General features: G+C 43.6%; 1 protein-coding gene across 4 annotated transcripts in view; it reads left to right on the top strand.

The window, feature by feature from the left end:
- The window catches only part of LOC140426960 (mitogen-activated protein kinase 9), a 114,150-nt gene that overhangs the window by 23,150 nt on the left and 72,626 nt on the right, over positions 1–18,374 (top strand). For 3 of the 4 annotated variants that reach the window (XM_072512279.1, XM_072512280.1, XM_072512277.1), the window contains exons 3-7: positions 7,383–7,512; positions 8,587–8,645; positions 8,758–8,896; positions 11,203–11,368; positions 14,655–14,726. In XM_072512279.1, the coding sequence (XP_072368380.1) occupies positions 7,383–7,512; positions 8,587–8,645; positions 8,758–8,896; positions 11,203–11,368; positions 14,655–14,726 (566 nt within the window). Of the gene's footprint in view, positions 1–7,382; positions 7,513–8,586; positions 8,646–8,757; positions 8,897–11,202; positions 11,369–14,341; positions 14,414–14,654; positions 14,727–18,374 lie in introns of all 4 variants that reach the window. The other variant, XM_072512278.1, reaches the window with a different exon arrangement.

Genomic DNA, 18,374 nt, shown 5'->3' on the forward strand with positions numbered 1-18,374 from the left:
ATCCTTCAGTTATTCATTTCAACATCCATGAGACTTAACACCTTTAAACAGAAACACATCAGGTTAAAGGCTTTACTTTTATAAGTTTAAATCACCTAAATGATCCAGGTTTAGTCTTTCATGGCAGAGATCACAGCAGATCCAGCTCACTACAAACACAGACACACACCCAAACTCTCTTCCTCAAAACTGAAACTACAAACTGCAAAATGGCTGATCTAAAACCAAGCTCCACCCACACTCTGACATCACTCCATTTCTTAAAGGCACATTGCTTAAACATCCATTTCTTAAAGGTACTCTCACATGACATTCTCTCGAATGTGTATTTGTTAATAATTATTGAACATTTGACTTCGGGTGGCGGCTATGAGGGGACTTCCGGTGGCGGCTATGAGGGAGTAAGTCGCGCATTTGGTGGCTATTGCTCTGGTCAGACCTTTAGACCTTTTCCCCTGACTTTTTTGAACTTTTGAGCGCTGGAGGGGAAAACAACAGCACTGTAGATCTGGATCCATACAGAGTTGTATGGACTTAAGGAGTAGAAGGGAGCGAAAACAGGCAAGGAAGGGGCTGAACAAAGGTGGTGTGGAAGTTCAAATGGGAGGAAAGATGGCCGACGAACGGACCATGGAACGGACGGTCCAGACAGTACTGGACAACATGCTGAAGGTCATGAAGGAGAGCTTTGCAGCACTGAAGCGGGATAATTTGGAACCGCTTCAGAAAGCGGAGGAGCGACTGGACCAAAGGCTGGGCGCCCAGGATAAGAAGGTCCAGGCATTGGAGAAGACCGTGGAGGAGCAGGCGGATTTCCAAACGGTAGCGGACGTGGAAATTAGAAAGTTGAAGGAGCAACAATCCAGGCTGATGGACAGGCTGGAGGACCTGGAAAATATGTATTGTCGGCAGAATCTGAGAATCATTGGACTCCCAGAGGGGGCCGAGGGAGTGGATGCCACTGCATATGTGGCAGACATGCTGCAGAAGCTGGTGGGGGATGATTTCTTCCCGTGTCCTGTGGAGCTGGACAGGGCACACAGAGTGCAGGCGAGGCAGCCGCGAAGGGGGGGCCCCCAGGCAATGGTGGTCAGGTTCGTGGACAAGGAGCGGGTCCTACAGTGGGCCAAGAACACACCGAGCTGCTTATGGAACAACAGTGTCCAGCGCATCTATCAGGATCTGAGCCAGGAGGTGGCCAGAAGGAGGGCAGCCTATAGACAAATTAAAGAGATCCTGTTTAAAAAGGTTAAGTTTGGGCTACTTTTTCCGTCGTGGCTTTGGGTCACATACCGGGAACAGCAGCATCATTTTGACGACCCGGAGGAAGCGATGGACTTCGCTAAGGGGCATGGACTGGTACCGAACTGAGGACCCATGGACTCAAGTTAGAGTGTTTCAAGGGATGTTTGCATTTGTTTGTGGATTGCCCTAGTGTTAGCGATGTCGTTCGGCATGTTCTTTTACTTATAATTTGGGGTGTTCTTGTGTTTGTTTTTGCCTGTTTGCAAGTTTTAAAGTTAAAGCCAAAGTCATAGTTAAAGGTTAAGTTATTGGGTGCTGGGGGGGCTGTACGTGCTCTTTTTGCTATTTTTCTGGTAATGTTGGGAGGGGGTGGGTGGCAGTGCCCACCTCATTACACAGTTTGAATTGCACTATTGTGGGCGTGAGCTTTGTTTGTTTTCTCTGTTTCGGTCCCAGAGCGATTGCTCGAACAGGGCTGTTCTGGGGAAGTGGTGTTGATGGGTTGGGGGGGGGGGGGGGGGAGCAGTGGGACAATAGGTGGGAGATATGGTGGCGCTGGAGTTGAGTCACCAGGGTAGCTGCTTTGAGCTAGTCAACGGGAGCAAGGTGGGGTGTGTGTATATACAGCCAGTATATGGCAGGGAAGATGATCTGCTGACGAGGGAGGGAACTGAACCAGGGTAGCAGGGAAGAGGTCGGGGGTGGGAGCTGCCAAGAGGCGGACCGGGGGGGGCGTGGCACATGGGCAGGGGGTGGGCCCAAGAGGGGGGATGGCTGATCGGCATGGGGTGGGGGCGGGCAGGGTTCCCTCCAACCAGGGTGATCACCTGGAATGTTCGAGGGTTAAACGGGCCGGTCAAGAGGGCACGATTGTTCGTGCACTTACGGGCTCTGAAGGCGGATGTAATGTTGCTGCAGGAGACGCATTTGAGAGTGGCAAACCAGATTAGATTACGGAAGGGCTGGGTTAGCCAGGTCTTCCATTCGGGGCTGGGCGCTAAGACCAGAGGGGTCACGATCATGATTAACAAATTGGTTTAATTTGAGGCGGACAGCACAGTTGTGGATGGGGGTGGTAGATTTCTCATGGTCCAGGGGAAGCTTGAGGGGGTGAGGGCGGTTCTAGTGAATGTTTACGCTCCTAACTGGGATGATATAGATTTCATCAAAAGGCTGCTGGGGAAAATCCCCAACTTGGATTCGCACAAGCTGATTATGGGTGGGGACTTCAATACGGTCCTTGATCCCGACCTGGATCGGTCGTGCTCCAGAACGGGCAGTGTCCCGGCAGTGGCAAGGGAACTGGGGGGGTTCATGAAACAAATGGGGGGAGTGGGGGGGTAGACCCCTGGAGAATCAGTCGGAAACGGGGAAGGAGTTCTCGTTCTATTCACATGTTCACAAGGTTTATTCTCGTATTGACTTATTTATTATGAGTAGGGACTTTTTGGAGGGGGTGAAGGATACAGAATACTCGGCAATTGCTATTTCAGACCATGCTCCACATTGGGTCGACCTGCAGGTCTGCAAAGAAAGTTACCAGTGCCCACCATGGAGGTTAGAGGTGGGATTGTTGGCAGATGAGGGGTGGTGTGAGAGTGGGGAAATGCATGCAGAACTACCTGCAGGTCAACGATACAGGGTAAGTCTCAGCAGTGGTGCTCTGGGAGGCACTGAAGGCGGTGGTGAGAGGGGAACTGATCTCAATCCTAGCCCATAGGGACAGAACGGACAGGGCGGAGATGGACAGACTGGTTCAGGAGATGATACGGACGGACAGGGAATATGCGGAGTCCCCGAGGGCAGAGTTACTTGGGGAATGACGGAGACTGCAGGCGGAGCTGGGGGCGCTATCCACTGGGGAGGCCGTTGAGCAGCTCAAAGGCAAGGGGCACGGTGTGTGAGTATGGGGAGAAAGCCAGCAGAATGCTTGCACAGCAACTTAGGAAGAGGGAGGCGGCCAGGGAAATAGGGACGGTAGTGGACAAGGCAGGGAACCGGGTTGGAGACCCGACAGGATTGAACAGGGTATTCAGGGACTTTTATGGCAAGCTGTATACCTCGGAACCCCCCACGGGGCCGGAGGGGATGAGGCGCTTCTTAGATGGGCTGACCTTCCCAAAGGTGGACAGCGGGATGGTAGAGGGGCTGGGGGCCCCGATTAGGGCTGAAGAAGTAATGGGAGGCCTGAAGGCCATGCAGTCGGGTAAAGCCCCGGGGCAGGACGGGTATCCAGTGGAGTTCTACAAAAAGTTCTCTGGGATAGTGGGGCTAGTGTAAGGACGAACAGGACGACATCTGAGTATTTTCGACTATACCGTGGGACAAGACAGGGATGCCCCCTCTCTCCATTGCTGTTTGTATTGGCCATAGAACCGCTGGCAATTGCTCTGAGAGCGGCAAGGGGATGGATGGGAATGGTCAGGGGGGGGGCAGAACACAAGGTCTCGCTCTACGCGGATGACCTGCTTTTGTACGTGTCGGATCCAGTGGCAGGGATGGACGGGATTATGGAAATCCGAGGGGAATTTGGCCGGTTTTCAGGGTACAAGTTGAACATGGCAAAGAGCGAGATGTTTGTGGTGCAGGCGAGGGGTCAGGAGAATAGGCTGAGGGAGTTACCGTTTAGGCTGGTTGGGGAAAGTTTTAGGTATGTAGGGATACAAGTGGTGCGGGACTTGGGCAGGATGCATAAGTTGAACTTCTCTAGGCTGGTGGAGCAAATGAGGAGCGAGTTTCGGAGATGGGATGCGCTCCCGCTGTCACTAGCGGAGAGAGTACAGACGGTGAAGATGACGATCCTCCCGAGATTCCTGTTTATTTTTCAGTGTCTCCCTATTTTCATTCCGCGGTCCTTTAAAAGGATCAATAAAATTATCCTGGGATTTGTTTGGGCGGGGAAGTCCCCGCAGATAAAGAGGGGGATGCTGGAGCGGAACCGTAGCGAGGGGGGGGACTGGCTTAGCGTAACCTCAGCAACTACTACGCGGCTCACATAGTCATGATAAGGAAATGGATGGTGGGTACGGGGTCGGTTTGGGAACGGGTGGAGGCTGCTTCGTGCAGGGGCACCAGCTTGTCAGCCCTGGTCATGGCTCCTCTGCCGCTCCCGCCGGCCAGGTACCCCACCAGCCCTATAGTGGTGGCGGCTCTGTGGATTTTGGGCTAATGGAGGAAGCATGCGGGGGAAGTGGGAGCGTCCGCCTGGTCCCCAATATGTGACAACCACCGATTTGACCTGTGGAAGATGGGCGGCGGGTTTCGAGCATGGCGGAGGGCTGGTGTGGGAAGAATGGGCGACTTGTTCCTAGAAAGGAGCTTCTCGAGCATGAGGGCGCTGGAGGAGAAATTTGGGCTGGCAAGGGGAAATGACTTTCGGTACTTGCAGGTGCGGGATTTGTACGTAGACAGGTCCTGTCCTTTCCACGCCTTCCACCAAGGGGGTTCCAGGACAGGGTAGTTTCCATGGGAGAGGTAGGAGAGGGGAGAGTCTCGGATATTTATAAGGAGCTTATGGGAGCGGAGGACACTGGGACCGAGGAACTGAAACTCAAGTGGGAGGAGGAGCTTGGTGGGGAGTTGGAGGGAGGCATATGGGCAGACGCTTTGAGGAGGGAAAATGCAACCGCAACATGTGCCAGGCTCGGCCTGATTCAGTTCAAGGTAGTTCACCGGGCCCACATGACGGTGGCCCGGATGAGTAAATTCTTTGGGCTGGAGGACAAGTGTGCTAGATATGCGGGAGGACCAGCGAATCATGTCCACATGTTCTGGGCGTGCCCAAAACTCGGGGTACTGGCAGGGATTTGCGGACGTCATGTCCCGGGTACTGAAAACAAGGGTGGCGATGAGTCCAGAAGTGGCGATTTTTGGTGTGTCGGAGGACCCTGAAGTCCAGGAGGGGATAGAGGCCGACGTTGTGGCCTTTGCTTCCCTGGTAGCCCGGGGACGAATACTGTTGCCGTTGGCCTGGAGGGACTCAAACCCCCCAAAGACCAAAGTATGGCTGGCGGACATGGCAAGTTTTCTCGGCTTGCAAAAATCAAGTTTGCCTTACGAGGATCACTATCGGGGTCACCCGGAGATGGCAACCATTCATCGACTTATTCGCGGGGAACTAATCGTCAGCGGGTGGGGGGGGGGGAGAGAGAATAGTGTAGAGTGGGGGGAAGAATAGGCGGGTCTATTTGAGAGAGGAACTGTTATTTGCACTATGTTTTTGTAATTGATATTTGCACACTAATGTATATTGTTACTGTTTACAATGCCAAAAATACCTCAATAAAATTGTTTAAAAAAAAAAAAAAAAAATTATGAACATTTCTTTACATATTCATTATTGCTTATCTACCGTTCTACTTTTTAAATGAATTGTCTAACAGACCTTTGCCAGCTCACCTCTTATGAAATTGACTTTATTTAAGTTATACAGTCTTATTTTGGACCAAGTACCTCACTCTGTTTTGATATGAAATTTGCCATATTATTCATCTTTCCCAGAGGATTCTGAAATATGAAATTACTAATTAACCCTGTCTCCTCATACAAGGCACGGTGACACAGTGGTTAGCATTGCTGCCTCACAGCTCCAGGGTCCCGGATTCAATTCCAGCCTCGGGTGACTGTGTGGAGTTTGCACTTCCTCCCCGTGTCTGCGTGCGTTTCCTCCGGGTGCTCCATGTTCCTCCCACAGCCCAAAGATGTGGAGGTTAGGTGGATTGGCCATGCTAAACTGCCCTTAGTGTCCAAAAGGTTAAGTGGTGATACTGGGTTCCGGTGATGGGGTGGAGGTGTGTTAAGTAGGGTGCTCTTTCCAAGGGCTGGTGCAGACTCAATGGGCCGAATGGCCTCCTGCACTGTAAATTCTATGAAATCTATAATCTAAAATGGCTGTTCCCTGGTTGGCTCCACAAGGTTTTAATGTAGGAAAATGTCTCAAATTCATTCTATAAAGTCCTCCAAACTACTGCCAGTTTGGTTTGTCCAATCTATATGAAGATTAACGGTCCCATGATTATTGTATTACCTTTGTTGCAAACTCCTCTTACGATCAGTACTGTGTTCAGTAGTAAAACTACTATTTGGGAGCATCTAAATGATAGTCATCATCATTTTCCTCATTATTTTTTAGCTCCACCCCAACCAATTCTACTGGTCTGAGCCAAGAGTTTTTCTCACTGCTCTCTTTGTCATTCTTTAGTATCATGGCCACCACCCCACCCTTGCTTTTCCATTTTGTCTGTCTTTTTGAAGCATCGGTACACTGGAATATTTAGTTTGCAGCCTTCGTCACCATCGAATCACGTGTCCATAATGGCGAGTAGATCAAACACTTTCTCTATTTATGCTATTTTCATTTATCTTGTTTCAAATGCTTCATGCATTTAGGTAAAGTCTTTAGTCACGTCTTACCATCTTCCTTGATTTGGCCTTATTCATTAATTTGCTATTACCATTTTAAAAAATGTCTGCCGCCTTCCATTATGCTCTATTTATCTTTAACCAAGTTGCGATATTGCTCTGTGGCTTGGATCTTTCTCTTATCAATTTACCCTTGCCTGAAACTTCCTCCAACTGCCCATCTACTACTTTTTGTTTCAAGTTTTATCCACAGCCATAGTTATTTGTATCCTTATGGATAATTGGAAATTGGTTCACACTCCACAAACTGCCACTAAAATGAAAATGCAATTGTCCATTTGGAGCTGAGACTTTCTACACTTCAGTTTTGAATGTCTACATTTTTCACTGGTTATTGTTTGTAGCACCATGTAATAGTCGATGTGCTAATGTGTGGGCCAACTATCTATTTCTGGGCTTCTCTCCGTATCATTCGTATATGTTAATTTTCACCTCCGTTTGCATGGGTTTGCATGCCTTTGAGTTTCCTTCACCTGAAAAACTACATATCGCCTAAACAGTCCATCCAAAATCATGGAGTCAAAGTAAAGAATCGGTATCTCACCTATCCTCCATGAGTTTTTCTGAACATGATGCTGAAATGTAATTTAAATACTCTTTTCCTGCTCATTAAGTCAGCTGTGCTTAGCCACTCACAAGAAAGATATATATCTTAAATTACTTTGTTTCTCAGCTTTTATACGTTGGAGAAATTAACTACTTTTTTTGCATTACAGTGCTGCATATGACAGTGTACTTGATGGGAGTGTTGCTGTTAAGAAACTCAGTAGACCTTTCCAGAACCAAACTCATGCAAAGAGAGCATACAGAGAGCTTGTTCTTCTTAAGTGTGTTAATCATAAAAATGTGAGTCAAGAAATATTTCTGTAATATTCTGGCATCATGAGCAAATTAAAGATGGTAAACAGTTAAAATAAAATTTACAATAATACAGAACATTTGTCTTGCACCCACAGGTTTGAAAATTAGCACAATGAAGTAGTGCATTATTATTGCTCAAATGTGTGGTTTATTCCAAATGTGATGGAAAGATAAACCAAATAAATAAATAGCTTTGCTTGAAAAGTTAACAATAAAATAATGCTAGGAACTTTGAAGCCTTCAGCTTGCCTTTTCCTTGTTTGTGGGGAAAATGTTTAATTGTAAAATGACAGAAAAGCATTATTGTGAATGACTTGCGCACTGCGATTTTAGGTTAAAATTCAAGCATGTATGCGTTTTCTTGTTCTTTGTTTAGATTTCTGTAGTTCTCTAATCCCTTTGTTTTCTTCATAATGCTTGAATCTAGTTGCAAGAATCCATTTGTTTTAATTTTATTTCCTAAATACAATTATGCAAAGATCATTGAGTCACTTTAGATTCCTAAGTATAAACAAGTGAAGATACCCACCGCTTAAAGAAAAGGACTGAATTAATTATGGCAGTGGACTGGATAGTTAGCTACTCCTATAATTCAAGTAGAATTAAATGGAAAAAAAATGACACTTTAAAAAAAAAAAAAATTTTGTGCCAAATTTTCTCTGCCTTTCAACTACCAAGTTTAAAACCTGGCAATACTCAGTCTATTCCGTTACAGTGCGCACACAATTTTAGCGTTCCTTTGGGCATGTAACTTGTTTCACTAATGTGAACTGGATTAATTTTATATTTTGAGAGTGATGCTCATATTGAGCAGGGTAAGTATAGTAGTATAAAAGCAAAATGCTGCGGATACTGAAAATCTGAAATAAAAACAGAAAATGCGCAATGCAGCAGATCTGGCAGCATCTGTGGAGAGAGAAACAGAGTTAACGTTTCAAGTCCAATATGATTCTTTCGAACTATGCATTAATCCATAGTCATCGATATAGTGAGGACTGTGGAGTTGGTACAGCGATAACAATTCTAGATAAGACTGATCATTTACATTTCTTCTTGCAGATTATTAGTTTGTTAAATGTATTTACGCCACAGAAGTCTTTAGAAGAATTCCAAGATGTGTAAGTATTTGAGTAAAATGTGACAAAAGTAATAGATTCTGATATTTCATTGTGGAGAATTAGTGTCTCATAAAATACCTAAAGATTGTAATGTTAATTCTGTATTCTGCAGTTACTTGGTTATGGAGTTGATGGATGCCAACTTGTGCCAGGTTATCCATATGGAGCTAGACCATGAGAGAATGTCCTACCTCCTATACCAGATGTTATGTGGTATTAAGCACCTTCATTCAGCTGGCATTATTCACAGAGTAGGTACTCGGGATTTTAATTTCAGTTTTGGGAGCACATAATGTATATGGCAAAGCGTGTTGTTATACTTGACAAAATAACTGTTTTTGAGTATATGTGATGCATACTGATTGGTTGGCAAGTGGACTAATCTTCCAGTAAAATGATGGGACCTGGAGCACTCACTAATGTTCCCTCATAGCCATTGATTGCTGGGGACAGAATTAGCACCAAAGAGCCTGACAGCTGGAGCTGTTTTTAAACTCCATTTACCACACACTCACTGCAGCCACGAAGATGACTTGTAGAAGACCTGCTACCCCGAGTGCGGGATCCGAAGTGGACCCACAGCTCTATTTCAGTGAGGAGAGGAGGAACATCCTCTTCGGGGGGGGGGGGGGGGGGGGGGGGCAGGGCGGACGGGAGGTTACCAAGGCCAAGGTGCAGATGCCCTTAGTTGGGGTAAGCTCTCCTGGTCCCCTACTTTTTCTGCTGTGGGGCAGCACTTCTGAGGAGTGCCAGCACCTGTGGGCCACTGATTGAGCATGCCTACCCCCTTGATGAAACAGCTGGGGTTTGAGGGTGTCCAGAGGGGTGGCCTGGGTGTGTCCCCAGGTGACCAGAGGCGCTCAGCATTCAAAGGACACATGAGCACTCAGCCATGTGAGGAGCCAGGAGACTTAAGTAGCACCAGAAGGGAGTGTTTAAAACACGCACACTGCAGCAATAGCAGTCTGAGCCAGGCCATCCCAATCCTGAGGGAGACACCGAGTCCACCAGGATGTCCCCTGCTACTGTCCTCAGCCCAACCTGCCACCCGACAACAAGCCTGACAATTTTTGAGACTTTTTCAGAGTTTCTTTAGCCTCCTGTTCCCCCTCCTCAGTGATAGCACCCAGGTCTCACTTGTAAATACTTGCACTAATTTGCGCCCGCGAGTCTTCAGCCTAAGAGGGGTGGAGCATGAAGTGTCCAAGCGGTTAATGATATTGAAATGCAAGCAAATGATGGTTTTCCATGGATCCAGAGGTGCAGGGTATATGCCTCTATCACTGCCAGTGAGGGACCGACTTATGGCAATGGAAGCAGTGCTGGGCACAAAACAGATGTTATCGATTTTGCGTGATTCTCTGACCGATCGCAATTCTCTCAGCGTCGCAAAGCAGAGAATCCAGCCCTACATCTTCTGGTTTCTCTTAATCTTTCCTGCTTATTACCACTTAAAATAATTCTAATAAATTTGTCTGGCATGATTTCCCCTTCATGAAGTCATGCAGACTCTGCTTGATTATATTATTTCTAATGCTCTACGATTACATCTTTTACATGGACTCTAACATTTCACAATGACACATGTTAAACTAACTGGCCTATAGTTACTGATTTTTTTGTATAAGGGTGTTACATTGGCAGTTTTTCGGACTTTTCAAGAATTTAAGCATTCTTGGATAATTGCCAGAGCATCCATTATCTCTGTAGCTACTTCCTTTAATATCCTAGGATTCAACCCATCAGGTCCAGGTGACTTATCGGCCGACAGCCCCATTAGTTTATCTGGTACTTTTTTTCTACTGGTGGTTGTTGTGTTTATTCTCTTTTTGCTCCTTGATTATTTATTGTTTTTGGAATGATATTAGTGTCTTCTACCATGAATACTGACACTAAGTATTTATTTAACTTCTTTGCCATTTCCTGGTTCCCCATTATTACTTCCCCAGTGTTATTCTCTTCGGAGCTTATGTTCACTGCCCTCTTTTTTTAAAATATATTTTTAAAAAGCTCTTGTTGTCCATTTTTATATCACTTGCTAGTTTACCTTCTCCCTCTTTATTTTTTTGATCATCTTTTGTTGGTTTTTAAAACTTTCCCAATGCTCTGGCTCACCACTAATTTTTGCCACATTGTATGTTTTTCTTTCGGTTTAATACTATCCTTCATTGCCTTGGCTAACAATGGTTGATTTATCCTCATTCCTAGAATCCTCCTAACTCACTGGGATATATCTTTGTTGTGAGCCATGAACAATTTTCATAAACATCAGCTATCTTTCTGGTAAACTCCTTTCCAGGTTTATTCCAACCAACTATGCCCTCATTCCTTTGTCGTTACCCTAATTTAAGTTTAGCACATTCTGACCAAAGTTTTTCATTCTCAGACTAAGTTTCCTCTGGGAACTTTTACTCAGATTATTTACCTCTGCCAATTTGTTTTTCCCAATCCATCTTGATGTCATATGCTGCTTAAGAATTGATTTAAGTACTTTAAGCTGACAAATTTGTGCCTATTTTTAAAAAAAATGTTTTGGATGTTTTTTTGTTTACAACAGGATTTGAAACCTAGCAACATAGTAGTAAAGTCAGACTGCACTCTGAAAATCCTAGATTTTGGACTGGCAAGAACTGCCTGTACTAATTTTATGATGACCCCATATGTAGTGACACGATATTATAGAGCACCTGAAGTTATCCTAGGAATGGGATACAAGGAAAATGGTAAGCTAATCTGTAAAACAGACTAAATATTTGAAGACACAAACATGTAATTGGTATGAATTCTTGAGTCACTTTTTTGCCAGCTTTTTTCCTGTCCTGAAGCTGTTAATTCTCTTTTTGGATTATGGTTCTTACTGGTGCCTGTAGTGGTGTAGAATATCACCCAGGTAGCCATTTCTTGTTGGCAGTCATTGTAGCTGAGCCTGATCTTTTTTAGCTGGAGTTATTAGGAACAACATTTTAAATCTTTGCTCTCCTATCTTGGGGAGGTTGAAGCCACATGGAGCATCTAATTCTTCCCATTATTGATATTGGCCTACTCAGCACAGATTAGCAATTTTGTATTGTATGATCTCTGCGCTTTGAATTGCAATTGTTAACCAAGTTATGGCAACAAGGGCAGCACAGTCGCATAGTGGTTAGCACAGTTGCTTCAAAACTCCAGGGTCCCAGGTTCGATTCCCGGCTTGGGTCACTGACTGTGCGGAGTCTGCATGTTCTCCCTGTGTTTGCGTGGGTTTTCTCCGGTTTCTTCCCACAGTCCAAAGATGTACGGGTTAGGTGGATTGGCTGTGCTAAATTGGCCTTAGTGTCCAAAAAGGTTAAGTGGGGTTACTGGATTATGGGGATAGGGTGGAGTTGTGGTCTTGGGTAGGGTGCTCTTTCCAAGGGCAGGTGCAGACACGATGGGCCGAATGGCCTCCTTCAGTCCTGTAAAAAAAATTCTATGAAAACAAAAAAATGTTATATAACTGGGACTGTGATTCAACTTAAAGGGAAGAAAGACATGGGGCAAACATTAAAATAGCATGTTGGAAATGAAAATCTGGCTTTTCCAGAATGGATGGCTATCTGTAACTAGCAAGTTGAAAATAATAGTAATAATCTTTATTGTCACAAGTAGACTTACATTAACACTGCAATGAAGTTCCTGTGAAAGGCCCCTAGTCGCCACATTTGGGCGCCTGTTCGGGTACATGGAGAATTCAGAATGTCCAAATTACCTAACAGCATGTTTTTTGGAACTTGTGGGAGGAAATCGGAGCACCCGGCGGAAACCCACGCAGACATGGGGAGAACGTGCAGCCTCCACACAGACAAGTGACCCAAGCCAGGAATCGAACCTGGGACCATGGAGCTGTGAAGCAACAATGCTACCCACTGTGCTACTATGCTGCCCGTCTATCCCATTGTCTCAGACTTGCTCTATCAACATTTTTCTCCCCCCTTGAATTTTCTCCACTGCTTTTCTGGGCAAATTTGAAATTTTAAACACCTAAATACCAACTTGGAAACATCCAAACCGGGAAAGCATATACATAGTATTGCCCCATTGTTGAAATGCTGCATATTAATGACTTAAGGACTGTTGATAATTTTGCGCTCCGACACTGTGGGTGAACAAGCACACCAGAGTCAGTTGGGCCATTAATGCTCATTGTTAAGGTTTAACCATTAATGCTCATTGTTAAGGTTTAACCATTAATGCTCATTGTTAAGGTTATGTTTAAAACAACTTATCAGGAGGAAAATATATGTGGAAATAATGGGAGAGATTTGCACTCACTCTGGATAGAAATGGGATGACAGTGCTCCAGTTATTGTGAGGTTCCCACTGCCAAACCATCATTGATATTTGGACAGAAGCTGATGGATTTGTCTGTTTCAGGTGGGAGGCTAATATGAAAATCAGACCCCATGACATATTACCATTTTGGGAGACATTGTGTGGAGCTGAAAGAGACCAAAAAAAACCACTCCGTTCAAAACCTTTTGTGAACCAGGAGGCCACAGAACAATGTTGGCTGCCCAGATCTCCCGCTTCCATGTCTATCTTGCACCTCATCAGCCTTTGAGCTGCCTGGCCTTGGCCAGGTATGGAACTGGTGAGCTGCAACAAGGCACCCATTTGATGCCCATAGCTTGACAGTGGCATGGAAATGAAGTCCAATTCTCAAAGTACTAGGATTATAGTGTGTTAGTGGCCATGTGCTCTGCCAGAAGCCTTGCTAATGGTACAAATCTATCCCAGTAATTCTCTAGCTACTTATTTAAAGAATTGTAGTGTGCAGATGAGGCTGCATCTCTTTAAGAAACTTGAGAGAGGCAACATTAAAGTTGTAACATCCTTTCTTCAGGAAGCCAAAGGTCATCTCACGATGGAAATGGGGGAGGCGGGGAAAGAACACTCCAGTTAAAGCGGCTTCATACTACACTCTAATGTTCATTATGTGAAATACCAGTTTCAGTATTGGAATCAATCCTATTGTAAACTTCAAAAAGTTACCAGTGTTTTAAGACCAGTTTATTTTTAATTTATAATTTTAAAAATGAGATGAGCCCACTATAAAATTTTCAAACAAAAGTGATTTAACAAGATGCCGTACTTTTGTTTCTTTCAATACACTTTTATTCAGTTCTGCCATGTAGTCTCACAGCTGAATTTATTTTTAAGATTCCAGTTGAATTTGAAGTACACAATTTAATTTTTTTTGAAAAAAGTAATGTACTTGTAAACTAAACAGACATGGAAAAAAATCAATTTGAATCTGATTCACATCACATGTGAAAAGTAGGCAGATTCACTTAGAGAATTTTGATATTCCTTTTTCTTAAAATAAAATTGAAAAAGCATTCCGATGTAATTTACTATAAATTTCAACTCTTATGATACAATGATTGCCTTTTTGAAAAGTCCTGTTTAGTATAATCTGGTAATCCTGTTTAGTGTAACTTGTTCTATTTTATGAAAATACTAGAACAGTTGCATTCAGCTTAATTGTCAAAGAAAATAAAGTCACAAAACCTCTGACAAATGAACTTTTTGCAGTTGGTTCTTAAGAAGACTGACTGACAGTTATGTTAAGTACCGTGAAGCACTTTTGGTTGCATTTTGTGCAGTTATGTAGCGACGTGCTAAATAGCATGTTCTTTTCATTTTTTCTGTTAATCTTACCCACCTAAACCATATAGTGGATTTATGGTCTGTTGGTTGCATTATGGCAGAAATGGTTCTCCACAAAATCCTGTTTCCTGGAAGGGACTGTATCCTTGCACGTAAAAAAACAAAAGTTTGCTCATCCACATTCAGTGCTTTTTAAATAACACATACATAAAATGGAAGTGTACGGGTCGACTGGTATTCAATTTCCAGACCCTACAATTTGTTACTGCTGGAATATATTCTTTATCATTGTCACATTATGTAAATTTCAATACATATTTTGTTGTGGTTCTCATTTTCTGAAAGGCATGGTAATTATCCATCATTTCATTTTATTTTCAGTTGATATCTGGTCAGTGGGGTGCATCATGGGAGAAATGCTGAAAGGTTCTGTGCTATTCCAGGGCACTGATCGTATCCTTCCCCAGCCATGCTTGAATCTAAAGCCATATATGTTAAGAGCAAAAAGATCATTATTTTTCCCTGATTTTGATGTTTTTAAGATGAAGTACATTATTTTAATTACTTTTCATTATTTTCCCAGTTTGCCACTCTTGAACTTCTAGTAAAACTCTCTGTATGTGTCTTGATTTTTACTTGTTATTAAATCTGTTAACTGCATTACATTAATACCCTTTCCAAGTACATTAAAATTTTCCTCCTTCTACACATTGTGCAAAACACATTTTTTACCCCTCTTTCTTAAAACTACCTTTGTCCAACAAAAGAGAGCAAGGAATAGCTTCTAAAGCTAATTGATGGCTACTGAAAGGAGCACTTGAGTTTTCCAAATGTCAGGTTGACCCTGTTTCACTGAAGAAATAAAATTATTTTCTAAGGATTGTATTTTGTAAGTATAATTTGCTACACTCTGCTGTAGAAGTTTTATTAAAATGTTAACTTACTACTTGAAGTGCTTAAACATTAACATTAAGTATTTATTTTATCTCATGATCTTTCATGCTAAGTTTCTGATTTGTGAAGTGCAAATTATAAATTTCCTGTTTATAGTTTAGTAAGATTACACAGCTGCCCTTCCAAAATGGCAAGTTAAGTGCAAAGGCGAAACTTTTAGGTTTCATCTGAAAAGTTAGAGGATTGTTTTTGAAAACTTTTTTCATTTAGCTTTACCTACATTTTGTGTTTCATAGCAAATTTTCTACAATCATGCTCACCAATTTGCTTGAATTTTTTGTCCTTTTGAACGCTCCCTCTGACATGCATGCAAGCCACTGATAGTCTAATGCATCGATATCAAATCTTCCATATTATTTCTGTTACTTCAATTTATCTTAAATCATGTTTCATATTATTGTTTGGTATCTGTGGTTGTAATTATATAATGCCATGGCCAGTTTTTGAAGTCTGATTGGTCAGATGAAATTTAAAATCTCTGGGAATTTTGAGATGAAAATAGAACTGGTTAGATAATGGCATTATATCGTGGCAGTAATAAACTCTTAGATTTGTATTTTTGGCAGGCAATGTATACTTACAATTACATTAGATACTTTGGTTAATATTCAGCAGTACATTGTGCACCACTAATTCAAACCATTTTATGCTAATCAAAAAGTCTCGTGGTTTTGTGATGGTTATTATGTAAGCAGTGCAAACCAAAAAATCAGATTACGTCTGTTGCCTTAAACCCATCAGACCATTGATCTTTCGGTGCCACCGTTTAGTTATTTTTTTCTTTGTTCTTTGATCCAGCAATTGGGCCAAAGACTTCAGTTGTTTAGGATGATCTTCAGAATACCAAGTTAAGGGAAGATTGCCTCCCTTCTGGATTTATGATATTTCTGGTGGCATGAAATGCAATAAATTGGTTGTTACATAACACTTTTTTGGCGGGGGGGACTTCAAAATGATTGTCATGCTGTAGCTCCGAACCTCCCTCATGGCGAATCATAAGATACTGAAAACTTATCACTGCTGTTGAGGAAAGCAGAAGGGCCGTAACTAATTCTAGACCACAGTAAGAAGTCTTACAACGGATTAAAGTCCAACAGGTTTGTTTCAAATCACTATCTTTCGGAGCACTGCTCCTTTCTCAGGCGAATGAAGAGGTGGGTTCCAGAAACACACACATCGACAAAGTCAAAGATGCGATACAATACTTTGAATGCAAGTCTTTGCAGGTAATTAAGTCTGCAGGTCTTGACGGAGCAACTGGAGTGAGGGATAATCATAGGGTAAAGAGGTGTGAATTGTCTCAAGCCCCGACAGTTGGTAGGATTTCGCAAGCCCAGGCCAGATGGTGGGGGGGGTGAATGTAATGTGACATGAATCCAAGGTCCCGGTTGAGACCGTACTCGTGTGTGCCAAACTTGGCTATACATTTCTGCTCGGCGATTCTGCATTGTTGCGCATCCTGAAGGCCGTCTTGGAGAACGCTTACCCGGGGATCAGAGGCTGAATGTCCTTGAGTGCTGAAGTGTTCCCCTGAAGGGAATATTCCTGCCTGTCGATTGTCGCACGATGTCCGTTCATCCGTTGTCGCAGCGTCTGCATGGTCTCGCTTCGGGACATCCTTTCTTGCAGCGTATGAGGAAGACAACGTTGGCCGAGTCACACGAGTATGTACTATGTACCTGGTGGGTGGTGTTCTCACGAGTAATGGTAGTGGTACGTCTTGCAGAGATTGTCATGGCAGGGTTGTGTGGTATCGTGGTTGCTGTTCTGAAGGCTGGGTAGTTTGCTGCTAACTATGGGCCACTTCTCCAGCTTCCACCCTAAACACATTAAAGAAGCCGTCCCATATGGACAAGCCCTCCGTATACGCAGGATCTGCTCAGACGAGGAGGAGCGTAACAGACATCTACAGACGCTGAAAGATGCCCTCGTACGAACAGGATATGGCGCTCAACTCATTGATTGACAGTTCCAACGCGCCACAACAAAAAACCGCACCGACCTCCTCGGAAGACAAACACGGGACACAACCGACAAGAGCAGCCTTCGTCGTCCAGTACTTCCCCGGAGCGGAGCAACTACGACACGTTCGCAGCCTTCCAACATGACACCGATGAAGACGAACATCTTGCCAAGGTCATCCCCACACCCCCATTACTTGCCTTCAAACAACCGCGCAACCTCAAACAAACTATTGTTTGCAGCAAACTACCCAGCCTTCAGAACAGCGACACAACAAAGTCCTGTTTGACTTTAATCTGGTGTTGTAAAACTTCTTACTGTGCTCACCCCAGTGCAACGCCGGCATCTCCAAATCATTATTCTAGACCATCAAAGATATTTTAATAAGAAAATTTATGCCTGTTCTAGATCATAAAATAGAAAAAATACTACATATTTTGGTGTAGTTTTCTTTGAACATAAAATCCACATATAATTAACAATCAGCTTCTTTGAAGACCAGGAAAGCTAGATTATATAGATAAGGCTTTATATTTTCCTTTTTTAGTTTATGAAGTTGGCATAGTTGGTTTTATTAATCACTTTTCTTTGATCTCTCATTGCTTTAGCACAACAGATTTTACAAGAGGAATCATATACATATTGTCACTGTCTGTTTTGTGTATTCTGTTATAGCAGGTGAAATGCTTTTGTGTATACGGCACAAGAAAATGCCCATGTCACATTGACAGTACACCTGTTGCCTAGATGCCTTCTTCAGGTAAAAATTGTCAGTGAAGATATTGGGCTGGATTCTCCACCGGCGGGATGCTCCATTTTGCTGGCAGCCCGGGGGTTTCCTGACGGCGTGAGTCTGCCCCACAATGGGAAACCCCATTGACAGACCTGCGTAACGTAGCATCCCGCTGGCGGAGTGAAATAGAAATGCGGTGAGGCGGAGAATCCAGCCCATGATCTTTTTGGCAAGAGGGTTCCAGTTAGAAATCTTAAAGGGACATTCTGATTTTGAAAACTCTGTGGTTCTTAACTATATCATTATGGTTGAATAATTTCTTTATAACAAATTGAGAGTAGGAACATTCTGATTCATGTGTCTGATCTATGAAACAATGCAACAAATGTTTCATAAGATTACTTTACGTCTGCAACCACAACCTCCCTCTGTCTCCTTTACTCTTTAAATTT

The sequence above is a fragment of the Scyliorhinus torazame genome, chromosome 7 (assembly GCF_047496885.1).
Source record: "Scyliorhinus torazame isolate Kashiwa2021f chromosome 7, sScyTor2.1, whole genome shotgun sequence".
Classification (NCBI taxonomy): Eukaryota; Metazoa; Chordata; class Chondrichthyes; order Carcharhiniformes; family Scyliorhinidae; genus Scyliorhinus; species Scyliorhinus torazame.